Source organism: Poromitra crassiceps (genome assembly GCF_964638095.1).
Source record: "Poromitra crassiceps genome assembly, chromosome: 4".
NCBI classification, from domain to species: Eukaryota; Metazoa; Chordata; class Actinopteri; order Beryciformes; family Melamphaidae; genus Poromitra; species Poromitra crassiceps.
In genome coordinates this window covers 12,114,226-12,130,656 of record NC_139626.1, presented here as the reverse complement: position 1 = coordinate 12,130,656, position 16,431 = coordinate 12,114,226, and the positions used below count along the sequence as shown (strand labels likewise).

Below are 16,431 nucleotides of genomic sequence, written 5' to 3'. Positions count from 1 at the left end.
CGCATTTAGGCGCACATTTCGGTGAAAGTTGCAAAGCCGTAGCACGTATGCCTGATTCTTTATGAATTTTTTAAGTTTTAGACTTTAGACGGTCGCTGTAGTGCCACCGTTAGGACTATTGGCCCCAAATTTGTGTCAAAGACGTTTGTTGTAGTTGTACACAGGGGTGCTTTTGTGTTATTGCCTCTGACTTGACATTTTCCAAAGATTCAGAGTTAATGACCTCCTCACTCTCTGGAGGTTATGGTAGTGGAGTGCTTTCCAGGTTTTACTCTCTGGAGGTTATGGTAGTGGAGTGCTTTCCAGGTTTTACTCTCTGGAGGTTATGGTAGTGGAGTGCTTTCCAGGTTTTACTCTCTGGAGGTTATGGTAGTGGAGTGCTTTCCAGGTTTTACTCTCTGGAGGTTATGGTAGTGGAGTGCTTTCCAGGTTTTACTCTCTGGAGGTTATGGTAGTGGAGTGCTTTCCAGGTTTTACTCTCTGGAGGTTATGGTAGTGGAGTGCTTTCCAGGTTTTACTCTCTGGAGGTTATGGTAGTGGAGTGCTTTCCAGGTTTTACTCTCTGGAGGTTATGGTAGTGGAGTGCTTTCCAGGTTTTACTCTCTGGAGGTTATGGTAGTGGAGTGCTTTCCAGGTTTTACTCTCTGGAGGTTATGGTAGTGGAGTGCTTTCCAGGTTTTACTCTCTGGAGGTTATGGTAGTGGAGAGTGCTTTCCAGGTTTTTGCTAGTAGGGATAGCTATTATCAGAGTGGCAAAGGAGTGAAGCTTGCCTCTGAATGACTGGTCCTGGTCCGTGCTACTATAGCAACACTAGAGTGACGCCAGCATGCAGACAAGAGATGTGAGAGGAGATACTCTCATTACAGCAGGAAGGGGGGAAGAGAGATCGAAAGAGGGGGGAAATGAACAGAGAAGCAAAACACTTTGAATGAGAGAATAGTAGAATAGTAGAAAATGAACCTCTCTGTAGCTACTGGTTTTTCAACGTCTATGACCTATGTTGTGTATGTAACCAACACTTACCTTCGGAAGAAGAAGCTTACCGTATGTTAATTAAGTGCTGCAACCTTTCCTGCTCTTCAAGGTGACAGATTCCGATGGGTGTTTTGTTGTGCTGATTGATTGCCCCCCCCCCCCCCCCCCCCAAAATCAATGTGCTATTTATAGGACTGAAGCCGCTGGGATTACTGGATCAATCCCAAAAGGGTTAAATGAGCATGTGGGCGTGGCATCAAAAGGTTAAGATCAGAGCCGTGTAGGAAGAGTCGCGACATCTCCATTCACTCCAATGGACCAGTTTTTTACTCTCAAGAGTTCCAGGAAGTAAGGTCCTGGATTAAGCAGCACTGTCGTCGAGTTGCAGCAAAATGGACAGTTTGTGTTGTACTTAGAAAGTTTTTTTTTTTTTTTTTTCTTGAATCAAATTGTACATTATCAGCTTTATTTTAGCATTCAAAAGTAGCACGAGACCCTTTCCTGGCTGTTCATTGGCTAATGAGTCACGCATTTTGGTCCTCCGCTGATGCCACTCTCTCTCTAGAGGACACTAGTTTAGATGAAGTCCATCATAATAATCTTAGAGTCTCACCGTCAGGCAGAAGGATCTATACAACTGCATGCCATCATAATAATCTCACAGTCTCACCGTCAGGCAGAAAGATCCATACAACATGCCACAGGAAGCCATACACACTGCAGGTCACCTTGTGTCCCAGAGGAAGCCATACATACTGCTTAGTGATGAACGACAGGCTTTGAGATACCTTGAGAGATGCACACCTTCCATTCATTTCTAATGGGATGTTAGTGTTTTCCTGCTCTTTTCTGTGCCAGCCACAGACCACACATCTTACCCAACAATTGTACAGTGTATTTCTCCTTTACATTGTTAGTCTTTCTTTTATAAGCTTCTGCTTTATGCAGCTTCATATTCATTTCTCCCCTATTCACCTGTACTATCACCTCTCTTATTTATCAGTCATGACTCTTTTAAACTGATGCTTTTTTTTAATGAAAGATTAATAATAATGATTTGAGTCCATTGTGAGCTACTTGAGGTCTTAATTGTAATACCTCTCTTGATCAGTTGGAGGCACAAGTCTCCCCAATCAGAGTGGAAGGTGAAAGTCTGCAGGAGAATTTGTCCGATCAGGAGGCTGAACAGGACCAGGTAGACCTGTCTTGTTAGTCGTACAGAAACTATAACCCCGGCATCTACCAAACTACCAAGTTTTGTTCTGTATGTTTTCATAGAAGCATATCTATATACTGTAGGCGATTTCTAATATCTCACTGACAACTGCATGCTACTGACCTACCACCTCTATATTTTGAGCTGTCCTCAAAATTGATCTTTGAGAGCAGCAGAAAGACACATTTTCACAGTATGAGATGAGTCAATAGCTTGTAGCTTCCAGCATCAATGAGAGTGATATCAGGATTCACTTGCACATCATGAGATTGTATTTCCATGTAAAACTTTGTTTTGATTACACTACTTCTACCAGAATGGATTAGATGTATGAGGAGGTGGAGGGTCCTGGTTGCATGTGGTGTTTTTGCTCATGTTGTTGTGTTTTTGGTGGGTTTTGGGATGGGAAGATCCACCTGTTCACATCGGCATCATCAGCAATTCAGCATAAATGTCCAAGATGCGATTGCAGCGGTTAAAAAAGGTGTGCATCAGAGACAATTTGGGATGAACTTGCATCGCATCGTTTCTAACATCTTTGCATTGGTAAATTGGATTTATACAGTATTAGTAGAGGCCCTATGCCTTTAATGAAAAAGCAGAAATGAGGTTTCCTCCAGATAAGAACCCCCCCACTAAAAAAAGCATAAATGAGATGCTTACTGAGTTGCAGCCCTCGAGAAACAAAAAGTAAAGTTAAAATGGTATTTTTTTAGTTAAAAGATGGCTTTACCAATAATCAATCCACTTTGTATCATTAATAATCTCGGTAATAAGCACATGGGCAGTGTTTACCTTCTCTCTGTTTTCCTCAGGAAAAAAATGCTCCTGCAGAAACTCCGCCCCTGCCAGCTGCAAGTCATTAAGGCTCGTTAAGGCTCTCAATGTGATTCTCCCTGGATATGCCCATACTTAAAAAATAAAAAATAAACCATAACAGCCGCCCTCAGAGCAGATTCCGCATCTCGAGCAGAACTTCCGTTGTGATGCGTTGTGATGTAAAACGCCTCACAACAGAGCGCTTTGCCAGAGGACGAGATGGGAGCTCTCCGTGAGGAAAACGGAGCGAGAAGGTAAACACTGCTAATGTGCTTATATTACCCAGATTATTAATGATACAAAATGGGTTGATTATCGGTAAAGCCATCTAATCCTTTAATTTATGATTTGCTGCCTGTAGCATATTGAATTTCACAGCATCATTAGTTTGCATCACGTTGAATCATATCGCACTGATTCGCATTGTGTTGAATCAAATCATGTCGAACGGCACTGCATCGCAATAGGGGTGAGTTGTATCGTATTGCATCAGTACTTCCTATTATGTTTGAATCTTTGGCAATGCATCGAGATGTGTTATCGCATCGCCTCAGTGATGGAGATTCCCATCCCTAGTGCACACTGTTTGATGTGGTTGATGTGAGCATCCATTATGGCCCAATTCTAACTGATGGAGTGTTAATTTATTTGCTAACTACTGTAGTGCAGTGCACTAATGGTTACAGTGTGAAGAATTGGAGAGTGGTTTTAATTTATTTATATATACCGTAAATTCCGGACTATAAGGCGCACCGGTGTATAAGCCGCACCTTCAAAGTTGACTATTTTTTTCTTATATAAGCCGCACCGGACTATAAGCCGCGGGTGTTTTAATGTTTTTTTTTTTTTTTTTTTTTTTTATTGTGTTTTAACACATTAAGTGCCAGAGACGACCTAACTCGTCTTACATAATCCAGCGCTTAAGTGCCAAGGACGAGCTAACTCGTCTTACATAAACATTTTTTTTTTTTGACGGTGGGACATCAATCAACCCCTTTTACATCTTCGAGATAACTATTTGGAGCAAGAGCATGTGTGTAATCTATTTTACCGACCACTAAGTGGCGACAGAGACCGAGAGAAGTCACAGCCACGGGACCCAAAAGCAGCCGCCTCCCGCGGAAATGGCTTGGCGATTTTACAGTCAGAAGCCCGGACACACACACAGAACGGACAGAGATCTCTTCCCCCCAGAGCCGCGGGGGCAACGCGCGAACACACACACACACACACACACACACACACACACACACACACACACACACACACACACACACACACACACACACACACACCGCGGGAGCAAGCCATTCAAGGAAATGGCTTGGCGATTTTACAGTAATCCATTTCAGACTCGTCCCCGCACGCAGGCAAGCAGGCAGGCAGGCACGCAGACAGACAGGCAGGCAGCACAACGCGCTTCTGACACGCCCGCTGTTAGGAGGAAGGAGGAGAAGACACACGGAGGGAGGAGTTTGAATGAGAGGGGTGTTTCCTGTTGTTATGGAGGAAATTACTGTTCAAAACTATTGTTTAGAATGTCTGACGGTCTTACTGATGCCAAAAATGAATGGTTAAAGTGACTGTTTCACAAAAAGCCATTTATCTCTGAATAAATTTCCAGACGCTGAAACCATGCTGTACTCAACGGCTAATATCTACATAACTACTAACTCTGCAAACTAACTCTTTTAGACAGAGAAAGCACACATTCTATTAGTTATTTTTAGATGATTGGTGTTCATGAATTCTTAACAGAAAAGAATCCTCGGCTGTTCTAAAATGAGCCAGAATCGTCAAAAACACCCCTGGCACAACTTACCTACAGGAATGAAAACATGGCTGGCATTCAATGTGTTAATGTTTAATTACCATATGTAATGCTCCCATTTATTAACATTTCAACAAAACAACATAACACAACACCACCTGTGTTGTTATTTACAGTGCACACAGTGTCATACAGTGTCATACAGTGTCATACAGTGTGGTGAAAAGAGGGCAAGAGAGGAAATTAAAACAGAAGTGGCTTTATAGTTAGAAAGAGTGCTAAAAAAGAGAGTTTTTTTTTTTTTTTTTGAAAAAATCCATAGATAAGCCGCACCGTTATATAAGCCGCAGGGGCCAAAAAAGGCCAAAAAACGGGAAAAAAGGTGCGGCTTATAGTCCGGAATTTACGGTATATATATATATATATATATATATATATATATATCATCATAAATATATATATAAACACTCATAAATATAAAATGTATATGCACACCGTATATATATTATAATATATATATATATATATATATATATATATATATATATATATATATATATATATATATATATATATATATATACATATACATACATACACAGTGTGTATATATATATATATATATATATATATATATTATAATATATATACGGTGTGCATATACATTTTATATTTATGAGTTTGCCTTGTGAATGAGTGATGATATTGTTGTTATTTCTAGCTTGTGCCATTGAGTTTGGTTTACATTACCATCATTCTTGAGATGTACATTACTCTACCTGCATTAACAGCTGAAAATAAATGTTATAATGTTCATAATGTAAATGAACAAGCAAACGTGAACGTCATATCTTTCCTCTTCCATCCTTTGTTGTTGACTTCCTGCCTTTCCCTTCTTCCTCCTCTTCCTCCATCTTTAAGGATGAAATGTCGACTGCGAGCCGCGGAGGCTCAAAGTCTGCCACCCCAACCAAGCAGGGAAGCAGCTCTAAAACTGGACCCAAATCCAACACCCCGCTGTCCTCTCAGGGTGGTACCTCCAAATCCAACAGCCCCACGTCCACCACGCTGATGTCTCCTCATGAGAGAGCGTCCACCACGCTGATGTCTCCTCATGAGAGAGCGTCCACCACGCTGATGCCTCCTCATGAGAGAGCGTCCAACGCGCTGACTCCCATGCCTGCTGCTGTTGACTCCCATGTTGCCGTGCCATCTGTGGACACGCCCCTCAGAGAGCAGGAAGGCTCAGATGGTCTCAACAAGAACCTGGACTGGAACAGCGGAACGCCGGACAGCAGCATGAACATCCCAGCAGTGCAAGGTGGTCAGCAGGGTCAGCATTGATGAATAACTCTATATCAATCTATCATTTGATGCTGGTGGGGCAGTCAAAACTACTTTGCCCCTTACAGGAACACTCTTTTTCAACCAGCTTTGCATCATTACAACATCAGTAGTATGTCAGAAAATTATAAACAGTTTTGCAGGCATTCATTTAGTTTGACAATTATTGAGAGTTGATTTGAGTGAGGTTGTGGACCAGTGATGTCATTTGTGCATGAATGACATCACCGGTCCACAACTTCACTCAAATCAACTCTCAATAACTGTCAAACTAAATGAATGACTTCAAAACTATTGACAGTTTTCTGATATACTACTTATTGCCAAAATTGCCAAATCAAGATAGAGGGAAGTCTTTAGTCTTTAGTCTTTATTTAAGATCCCCATTAGCTACAGCAGAGCTGCAGCTATTCTTCCTGGGGTCAAACAACTTGCATAGTTTCAAGACATCAAACAATTTGCATAGTTTCAATCACATACAAAATTTACATTCTGTGTAAGGAATACATTCTGTACAAACGGTACAGTTTTGGATATTACATACATACATACTGTACCTTTCAATGTATTGCATACATCAGAAATACCTACATATCATTACAGATGTGTAGAATATACATAAACTACATCACATATGTATATATACCATTACCATATCTTATATATATAATTATACATATAACTATTACCATCACCATATATATTATCCCAGTAGTAAGTGCTGTTTTACCAAGAATTTAAAATGTTTTTTGCTTTTCTTTTGTGTAATATATGTGGGAAGGGTGTTCCATTCCTGCATACCTCTAAACATGACAGTTCTTTTCATCGCATTTGTTCTAACTACTGGAATTGTAAAACCTCCTGCAGTAGCATGTCTAGTTGAGTATGTGTGCCTGTTATGACTTAGAGTTACATTTTCATACAGAGATAAGGGGTCTTTAGTGTCAAGAATATTCCACATAAACATAAGAAGTGAATAGAGTAGTCTATTTTTTACAAATGACCAAGGGAAGGGAAGGATGTGAATCAGATGTGTTTTGTATTCTCACTGAAAGGTACTCATATGATGTCCCTCTCTGTTAGCCGTACTAGATGGAACAGACAACCTGGGGAAGTCTGAGGTGCAGGCCATCATAGAGTCCACTCCTGAGCTGGACATGGACCTTGATGGCTGCATAGGAACAAGGTAGGGGACAGATTCTTTGATTTATTATCATCATTAGACGGAGCACAATTGGTAGAGAAATGTTGCATTGTGCAAGTGGTGGCAATACTTTGACTACTATATAATGCAGGTACTGTGCAATACTGTCAATGTAACAAGTCAATAAGTCTTTTAAGAAGGTGTGAGAACCCTGTACTGTATACATCATTACATCATTTTATGTAGGAAATACACTAGCCAATTTGAATTTGTGATTATGAAAAGACTGGGGAGTTTACACTACACGACTGGTTCATTAAGACTTTTTATCACGACTGAAAAACTCACTGAAATACATGACATGAGTGGAATCACAGATCAAAATACACTACCCGACTGTGCGCCCAGCAAACTCACGTCTTTCAAGTTATCGTATCGTCTTGAACCCACAATACAAATAACCAGCAAACTGACGTGACCGTACTGACTGTAGCCGAGCGTTAGGCTGCGCCTATACTTTGATATAAAAGCCAATAAACGGAGGCAACTCCACTCTTGAACAATCTCAGCATGAGACGCCAGCTTTATTTCCCATCCGCGTCTAGCATAACAAAGCGTCAAGTGCCATGACAACAACCACACACACTTCCGTTTCCTGTCTTCAACATAAGACCCTACGGTGCATAGCTGTCTAGATTCTAGACAGCTATGCTATGTTGAGTTGAGTCGGGTCGTTGAACCAGTTTACACTACAAGAGAAATTCAAACATGTTTGATGTAATCGTTGTGGCTCCGATTGGCTCTGACTGGAGTCGGGAGGTAGTTTACACTTGACGATTAGAAATCTGTACCCATAATACACTAACAGATGTTGCTGCTGATTGGCATTACAACTGCCCACAACAACTGCAGACTACAGCCAACAAAGACAGACTGAGCCCAACTGGAAATCCTATGTAAAATCGGAGGGAAACTCTTGTAGTGTATTTTAGGTATTATATGTCACGCTCTGATCTTCCCCATGTTCTTCTCCTGCTCGTCTGTCCACCTTTTTTCCCTCTCCCTCCTTTAGCACGCCAACTAAAGGCGCCATAGAGAACATGGCGTTTGACCGTAACACTGAATCTCTGTTTGAGGAGCTGTCTTCAGCAGGAAACGACCTGATCGGAGATGTGGACGAAGGGGCTGACCTGCTGGGTAAGAAGCCTCACTCATCTCGGATTTGGCATTACGATGTAGCCACAATCTCTACCAATGAGCTGTTGAATCATCCACACTCTATCATCTGTATTTTCTTTGGCTGTCTGGCCTGCTTGATTTTTCCACCCTCACAGATGAGTTCTCTGGTGTATATCATTACCTTCCCTCTAGATAACCGGCTTCACCGGCCCCTCGTTCCATCCGTTTCCCTGATTCTCTTTTCCATTTCAGTTCCCTCTGTGACTCTATGGATACATTGGAATAGATTAGAACGGTGCTGCTGTGCTGTGGTTGGTACAGTAGTCCTGTAAGAAGACTAGAGAAGTCCAAATTAGACCATTTAGCCTACAAGAATGTTGTTCAATGTGTTGTTCTGTAGCTATTCAGTCTCATAAACCTTTGTCTAATCTCCATCATCCTTTGCATGGCTTTCAGACTACAGCTTCCTAGGTAAGCATGAGAAAACGTGTCGGTTTAGGGAAGGCATGAGAAACACCTACAGTATCAGATTACAGCTTCCTAGGTAAGAATGAGAAAAACATGTCCGTTTAGGAAAGGCATGAGAAACACCTATCAGACTACAGCTTCCTAGGTAAGAATGAGGAAAAACATGTCCGTTTAGGAAAGGCATGAGAAACACCTATCAGACTACAGCTTCCTAGGTAAGAATGAGAAAAACATGTCCGTTTAGGAAAGGCATGAGAAACACCTATCAGACTACAGCTTCCTAGGTAAGAATGAGAAAAACATGTCCGTTTAGGAAAGGCATGAGAAACACCTATCAGACTTCAGCTTCCTAGGTAAGAATGAGGAAAAACATGTCCGTTTAGGAAAGGCATGAGAAACACCTATCAGACTTCAGCTTCCTAGGTAAGCACGAGAAAAACATGTCAGTTTAGGAAAGGCATGAGAAACACCTATCAGACTTCAGCTTCCTAGGTAAGAATGAGAAAAAAACATCAGTTCAGGAAAGGCATGAGAAACACCTATTCATTAATTGCCATGATTTTGTCACAGATTTTAACATTTTCCCCTTTTTATCATCACATGTTGGTGCATGTGAGAAGATGAAACATTTGTGTTCATATATTAACGCTGACGTTCCAGGTATGGGTCGGGAGGTGGAACATCTTATCCAAGAGAATTCCCAGCTGCTTGAGACCAAGTGAGTGCTCTGCCATTCTAACTATACTGTGGAGGTTTCACTTTCATCTTTTCAACCAAGGGAGCTTAGATCAAATGGCTGCTATCATTCTAGTTCTTCAGTTCTCCTACATGTTAAAGGAGAATTTCGTTTTTTTTTAACCTGGAGCCCTCTCCTCACATTAATTATTATCTGACGACTCACCCAGTGTTCTCCACAGCGATTTGGACCGTCGTAGGCGTTGTTGTGATCGAAATAGTACTCCAAGCCAGTCCTTGAATGCGCTCCGTCGGGGCCACATGGCAGCATGCTCTTCCTCCATGTAAATAGACAGTTTTCTTCCCGTGTTCTACCCATATCGTCATTATATGACCCCTAAAGAAACATCAGACTGCTATTCACCCCCGGGCTATTTCCACTACTCTTTACAGCCAGGGTCACCAACCTTTTTGAGGCCGAGGGCTACCTGAAGGGTAGAGAGTCATGTGGGGGGCTACCTGTTGAAATTTGCTCGATTTACCTTTAAATAATGAGTATTATGCATTTAATCGAGACATACACTCTTTTCTTTCACTGTTGTGAAGAAAGAACTCTTCCTCCCACTCCTCGTGAAATTGGTAATGTTTTTTCTTTCGCTTTTCTGCCATTGTTCTTGCTTTCCATCATTTAGCTTAGCCGACTGAAATAATCATTGGCAGCTGGCAGTCGCACTGTTGCAGAGTGAATGATGTAGTGACGTAACGTAAAACTAAACTTTGCCCCCAGCCCAGGCGGATCAAAATAGTTAATCAATAATTAATTATACACAGACAATAAATTATACACAGACAATAAACGTTTTTAAAACGTATGCATTGTTAAACCAATTATTTTCTACATTCGTGTGTTATTGTGGGAAGGGAGGAGAAAAACAAATAAAAAATAAAATTTTCTGATTATATTTTTTTGTTTTGTTTTTCCTTTCTTTCCCCTGTGTCTGAGCCTGTTTGTCTGTTTTGTCTTGTTGGAAAAAAAAACATGAAAAAAAAGAAAAAAATCATTTTTCTGAACGTGGCCTGCGGGCGCCACAGCGCCACCCTGCGGGCGACCAGGTGCCCGCGGGCACCGTGTTGGCTACCACTGCTTTACAGGGATCTCATTTCCTCATTCGGGCTGAGTTTCACCAACTCTCGTCAAGTCCCGCGAGACTTTCCTGCTGGCTGGCCTGTGTACTGACTTGACGAGAGTTGGTGAAACTCAGCCCGAATGAGGAAATGAGATCCATGTAAAGAGTAGTGGAAATTGCCCGGGGGTGAATAGCAGTCTGATGTTTCTTTAGGGGTCATATAATGACGATATGGGTAGAACACGCGAAGAAAACTGTGTTTTTACATGGAGGAAGAGCACGCTGCCATGTGGCCCCGACGGAGCGCATTCAAGGACTGGATTGGAGTACTATTTCGATCACAACAACGCCTACGACGGTCCAAATCGCTGCGGAGAACACTGGGTGAGTCGTCAGATAATAGGTAATGTGAGGAGAGGGCTCCAGGTTAAAAAAAAACGAAATTCTCCTTTAAGTTACCAAGTACTGTTTGACAGTGTCCCATACTGCCCATGAGCCCCTGAGGTGGGTTTGACAGAGTGCTACAAATAGTGCAATGCTGCCACCTTCTGTTCAATGTAGAGATCACGTGAACATTTGTGTGTGTATTCGTGCTCAGAAACGCTTTGAACGTGGTGAAGAACGACCTGATAGCGCGGGTGGACGAGCTTTCATGTGAGAAGGAGGGTCTGCAAGGCGAGCTGGATGCTGTAAACCAGGCCAAGACAAAAGTGGAGGAGAAGAACAAAGAATTGGAGGATGAACTCAAAAAGTGAGTTGTTTAGGTCCTGTGCTCGATCACAGAAAATACAAAGCTGTCTGTTGGTCTGCCTGTTTACATGTAGAGCTGTCTGTTGGTCTGCCTGTTTACATGTAGAGCTGTCTGTTGGTCTGCCTGTTTACATGTAGAGCTGTCTGTTGGTCTGCCTGTTTACATGTAGTAATTTGAGCGCGTGCAGACATGGATGTTGGAGACTCATCATCTTTGTGCTCATTTGCAGGTTGCGAGTAGAGCTGGAGGAGGCCAAACACAAGACCAAGAATGAGGACGATGTGAGTGTTTGTGTTGTCTATTTGTTTATTTGTTTATTTAAAAGGATCCCCATTAGCCGCCGCCGAAACGACCGCTAGTCTTCCTGGGGTCCAAACACAATACACATTACGTTACAAACAATTGTAAACAGTAGACAGTAAAGTGCAGTAGTAAAATACCATATTAAAAATGATAAGAAATAGTAAATGCATTGCAATACAGGAAAAATCACAGAAAAACATAGTAAAAACCGATACAAAATAGGATAGAAAAACAACAATAATTTGGTCAGCTAATTATGTAGCTGGCCTATTGCGCAGACAACAATTTATCTAAAAAGACAATACTTTTCAAAACATAAAATTCCAAGTAGTGTTAAAGTGTAGTCCTGAGCATCAGTGTGTGTTTGCTGGTGTTTGAGAGTGGGATCTTAACTTCCTTTTAAAACCAACCCTCCCATGAATGGAGGAAATATTTCCTGGTAGACAATTCCAGGCCTTTATAGATCTGTATATGACAGTCTTCTTCATAAAGTTGGTGTTGGGTCTAGGCAAAATCAGTTGTCCCCTACTAGCCCCTCTGGTGGAGTGTGTGTGAGTACTTGAGCTATAAAAAATGCAAGAAATGAAATGAAAGAAAACCAGGAATTTGGGTATGAATAACTTTGTGAAAATGTAAAAGTAGGATGGATGATAGTCTCTGCTCAACAGTGAGCCATATGAGACGTGTATGCATGTCTATGTGGGTTATGTTTAGGCAAGGGTTCAACACATACGGGGTTCTGAAGGCTCACGCCAATATCTTGAGCCGACTTTGAACAAACCTGTATATCCTGTCATTCATAGAGCGAATAGTGGTTCACAAGTGAATTCATAAACCTGTACATCTTGTCATTCATAGAGTGTGAATAGTGGTTCATAAGTGTGGTTGTGCCCGCAGAGCGACGTACCCACAGCGCAGAGGAAGCGCTTCACCAGGGTGGAGATGGCCAGAGTCCTGATGGAGAGGAACCAGTACAAGGAGAGGCTGATGGAGCTGCAGGAGGCCGTCAGATGGACAGAGATGATCCGGTGAGGAGAGGGCGGTTTGTAACGTTGGCGTGGTTAAACATAAGCTGTCCCGCGGCTGTGCGCAGCATGTTATGGCCACGCCCGTCTTGTGCAGCTTGTGATTTAAAGTGACTTCTCTCTCTCAGGGCATCAAGGGAAAACCCCGCGCTCACGGAGAAGAAGAAATCCAGTCTCTGGCAGTTGTAAGCTCCTCTCCTCTTTTTATATCACCTCTTTAATGCCATCAACCCTGTGATGACTGTGTGCTTTTATGTTTTTCATGTTGGTTTTCTCTCTTTATTTCATGTTGTGTGGTTGTTTTCTCCAGGATGTAGGTAAATCCTTGACATGTTAGCGTTGCCTATCTTGACTGGCTTGCGGTCCTCTCATCTTAACATGGAAACTCTTAACAAAGGAGAGCCAGATAATGGCAGCTTGGATGTTAGATCTGAGCCGCCTCAGTTAGAGTCAGAGCAAGGTGTCAACGTCAAGCATGGTGAAACCTCTGGGGGTGGGACAATATGGCCTCACCCCTTTTTAAGGGGAAAACACAAGCCACTCGCCGTTGACTTCAATGTAAAATAGCTGTAGGAAAAAATCGATAGAAAAAAAGCTGAATTAATTTAGTTTATAAATGACCCAAAGACAACATGACATGACAATATATTACAACTCGACCAGCCATATAATGCGCAAGATAGATTGAAAATATTAGTAGTTACTACATGAACGCTGTATCCAGCCCACTAATGAGTTACATACATCGATATCCACATTAACGGTGTCACCCCTACTCTAATAAAAAAACATTGCAGATCCGGATTTTTTTTAATTATTGTTAGTGAAACAACTCTTCGGCATATCGATATTAATTTAATCCATTTTAAATAGTTTGTTTGAAGTGTTTTCGGCTTCTTGTACAGTCTTTTCCTGTGGCGGGTTTCCCCGTAAAAGAGGCAGTGGCCTATGAGCCCACTACAAAATGATGTGTTGTCGTTCTGCTCTATGGTGAAACCTCTGGACAGGCACAGGGACAGGCTTCACAGCTGACCTAAAGACACTTTTCAAACTATTATTTTGTTTTGAAGCTTGTCTGCTGCTCATGGTGCTGCATAATCTGAAACACTGGTGTCTTCTCCTGATCTAGGCTCTCCTTTGTTGAGTTTCATTGGGTCTGACTTTGGGATATTTGGGGCCAGTTTGGGGCAAAGGGATTTGGAAATGGTGGAGAGAAGCAAACACAATGGATCTGATACATTTCTGTTCTCTCCTGCCCTGTTTCTCTGTGCCCCTCTATCTCCTGCCTGATGTTGTGCTGTCTGTGTGCAGAAGGTGTGTTGGGAGGGTTGGTGTGGAGAGGGAAGGGAGGAATATGGGGAGAAAAGGTTTTTGTTACACTTAACTGTTTACATGGACTGCAATATTCCCATATTAAGCCGATTAAGTATTTTCTGATGACCTTAACCCCAATAAGGTGATAGTCTGAATAAGCAATAGTTGAAGTATTAGTATATATTAGTAGTTATTCTATATTAATATATTACTGTATATAATGCGCAACTTGTTTACTGAAGAAAAGATGACACATTAATTGAAATATTGTCTTCTTTAGAATAAGGTCACTAGTGGGATTATTGCAGCCCATGTAGTGTGATGGTCAGGTGCTGGTCAGTCCATGTAGTGTGATGGTCAGTACATGTAGTGTGATGGTCAGGTGCTGGTCAGTCCATGTAGTGTGATGGTCAGGTGCTGGTCAGTCCATGTAGTGTGATGGTCAGTCCATGTAGTGCGATGGTCAGTCCATGTACTGTGATGGTCAGTCCATGTACTGTGATGGTCAGTCCATGTAGTGTAATGGTCAGGTGATGGTCAGTCCATGTAGTGTGATGGTCAGGTGATGGTCAGTCCATATACTGTGATGGTCAGTCCATGTAGTGTGATGGTCAGTCCATGTAGTGTGATGGTCAGTCCATGTAGTGTGATGGTCAGGTGATGGTCAGTCCATGTAGTGTGATGGTCAGTCCATGTACTATGGTGGTCAGTCCATGTAATGTGATGGTCAGTCCATGTACTGTGATGGTCAGTCCATGTAGTGTGATGGTCAGTCCATGTAGTGTGATGGTCAGGTGATGGTCAGTCCATGTAGTGTGATGGTCAGGTGATGGTCAGTCCATGTAGTGTGATGGTCAGGTGATGGTCAGTCCATGTAGTGTGATGGTCAGTCCATGTACTATGGTGGTCAGTCCATGTAGTGTGATGGTCAGTCCATGTACTGTGATGGTCAGTCCATGTAGTGTGATGGTCAGTCCATGTACGGTAGTGTGATGGTCAGGTGATGGTCAGTCCATGTAGTGTGATGGTCAGGTGATGGTCAGTCCATGTAGTGTGATGGTCAGGTGATGGTCAGTCCATGTAGTGTGATGGTCAGGTGATGTCCATGTAGTGTGATGGTCAGTCCATGTAGTGTGATGGTCAGTCCATGTAGTGTGATGGTCAGTCCATGTAGTGTGATGGTCAGTCCATGTAGTGTGATGGTCAGGTGATGTCCATGTAGTGTGATGGTCAGTCCATGTAGTGTGATGGTCAGGTGATGTCCATGTAGTGTGATGGTCAGTCCATGTAGTGTGATGGTCAGGTGATGTCCATGTAGTGTGATGGTCAGTCCATGTAGTGTGATGGTCAGGTGATGGTCAGTCCATGTAGTGTGATGGTCAGTCCATGTAGTGTGATGGTCAGTCCATGTAGTGTGATGGTCAGTCCATGTAGTGTGATGGTCAGGTGATGTCCATGTAGTGTGATGGTCAGTCCATGTAGTGTGATGGTCAGTCCATGTAGTGTGATGGTCAGTCCATGTAGTGTGATGGTCAGCTGATGTCCATGTAGTGTGATGGTCAGTCCATGTAGTGTGATGGTGAGGAATGAAGCCAGATTAGCCATTAAGAGAGATGACTAAAGGCCGTTTCTCACTGGTGCGGTGCGGAATGCGTTGCGAAATGCGATGCGATATTTTGTGCGGATTTTCCACATTGCAAACTATACACACAGGTGCGGGTGCGAATTATTCGCATTCCCACGTTAATTTTCCGTCTGCGGAAAAACAGTGAGCAGAGACCACGATGGAGTCAAGCAGTAGTAGTAGCAGTGATGATGACCTGCTCCTCATTTTGCTGAGAAAACAAACGAGAAAGAGGAAAAGAAGGTTCTGGGTTCACCCAATTTTAGAGAGGCGCACAGAACATGGCGAGTTTCATCAGCTGGTCCAGGAGCTGCGCCGGTATCACAGTCGCTTCAGGCAGTATTTCAGAATGGGAGTTGAGCAATTTGAGGCTCTGTTGGGGATGATAGCCCCTCACATAATGAGGAAACACACAAACTACCGCAAACCTATCGACTCTTGCAGTGTGTTTGAGGTGAGCATTTTCATGTAATTTATTTTGTTTACCGTATTTTGCTTTAAAAAAAAATCACGATATACGAGGGATCAGTGTTTGTAAACAAACGACGAAACTGGGGGGGACGTTCACGCTAGGAAGGCAGATAGCCTGTAACGTTACAGTAGGCTATGAACACAAATTTAATCATCACCATGCCAAACAGCAGCGCAGCTCCATACTACAATGTGACGTCAGTTGTAAATAAAGGATTTCATTG

The 16,431-nt window shown here is 42.4% G+C and overlaps 1 protein-coding gene across 1 annotated transcript in view; it reads left to right on the top strand.

Annotated features, from left to right (window-relative positions):
• The window catches only part of LOC310775602 (C-Jun-amino-terminal kinase-interacting protein 4-like), a 79,775-nt gene that overhangs the window by 48,798 nt on the left and 14,546 nt on the right, over positions 1-16,431 (top strand). Inside the window, exons 6-13 of the mRNA XM_083635766.1 lie at positions 5,704-6,115; positions 7,210-7,312; positions 8,343-8,467; positions 9,578-9,635; positions 11,318-11,470; positions 11,700-11,751; positions 12,671-12,801; positions 12,927-12,980. Coding sequence (XP_083491892.1) covers positions 5,704-6,115; positions 7,210-7,312; positions 8,343-8,467; positions 9,578-9,635; positions 11,318-11,470; positions 11,700-11,751; positions 12,671-12,801; positions 12,927-12,980 — 1,088 coding nt within the window. The remainder of the gene's footprint in view (positions 1-5,703; positions 6,116-7,209; positions 7,313-8,342; positions 8,468-9,577; positions 9,636-11,317; positions 11,471-11,699; positions 11,752-12,670; positions 12,802-12,926; positions 12,981-16,431) is intronic.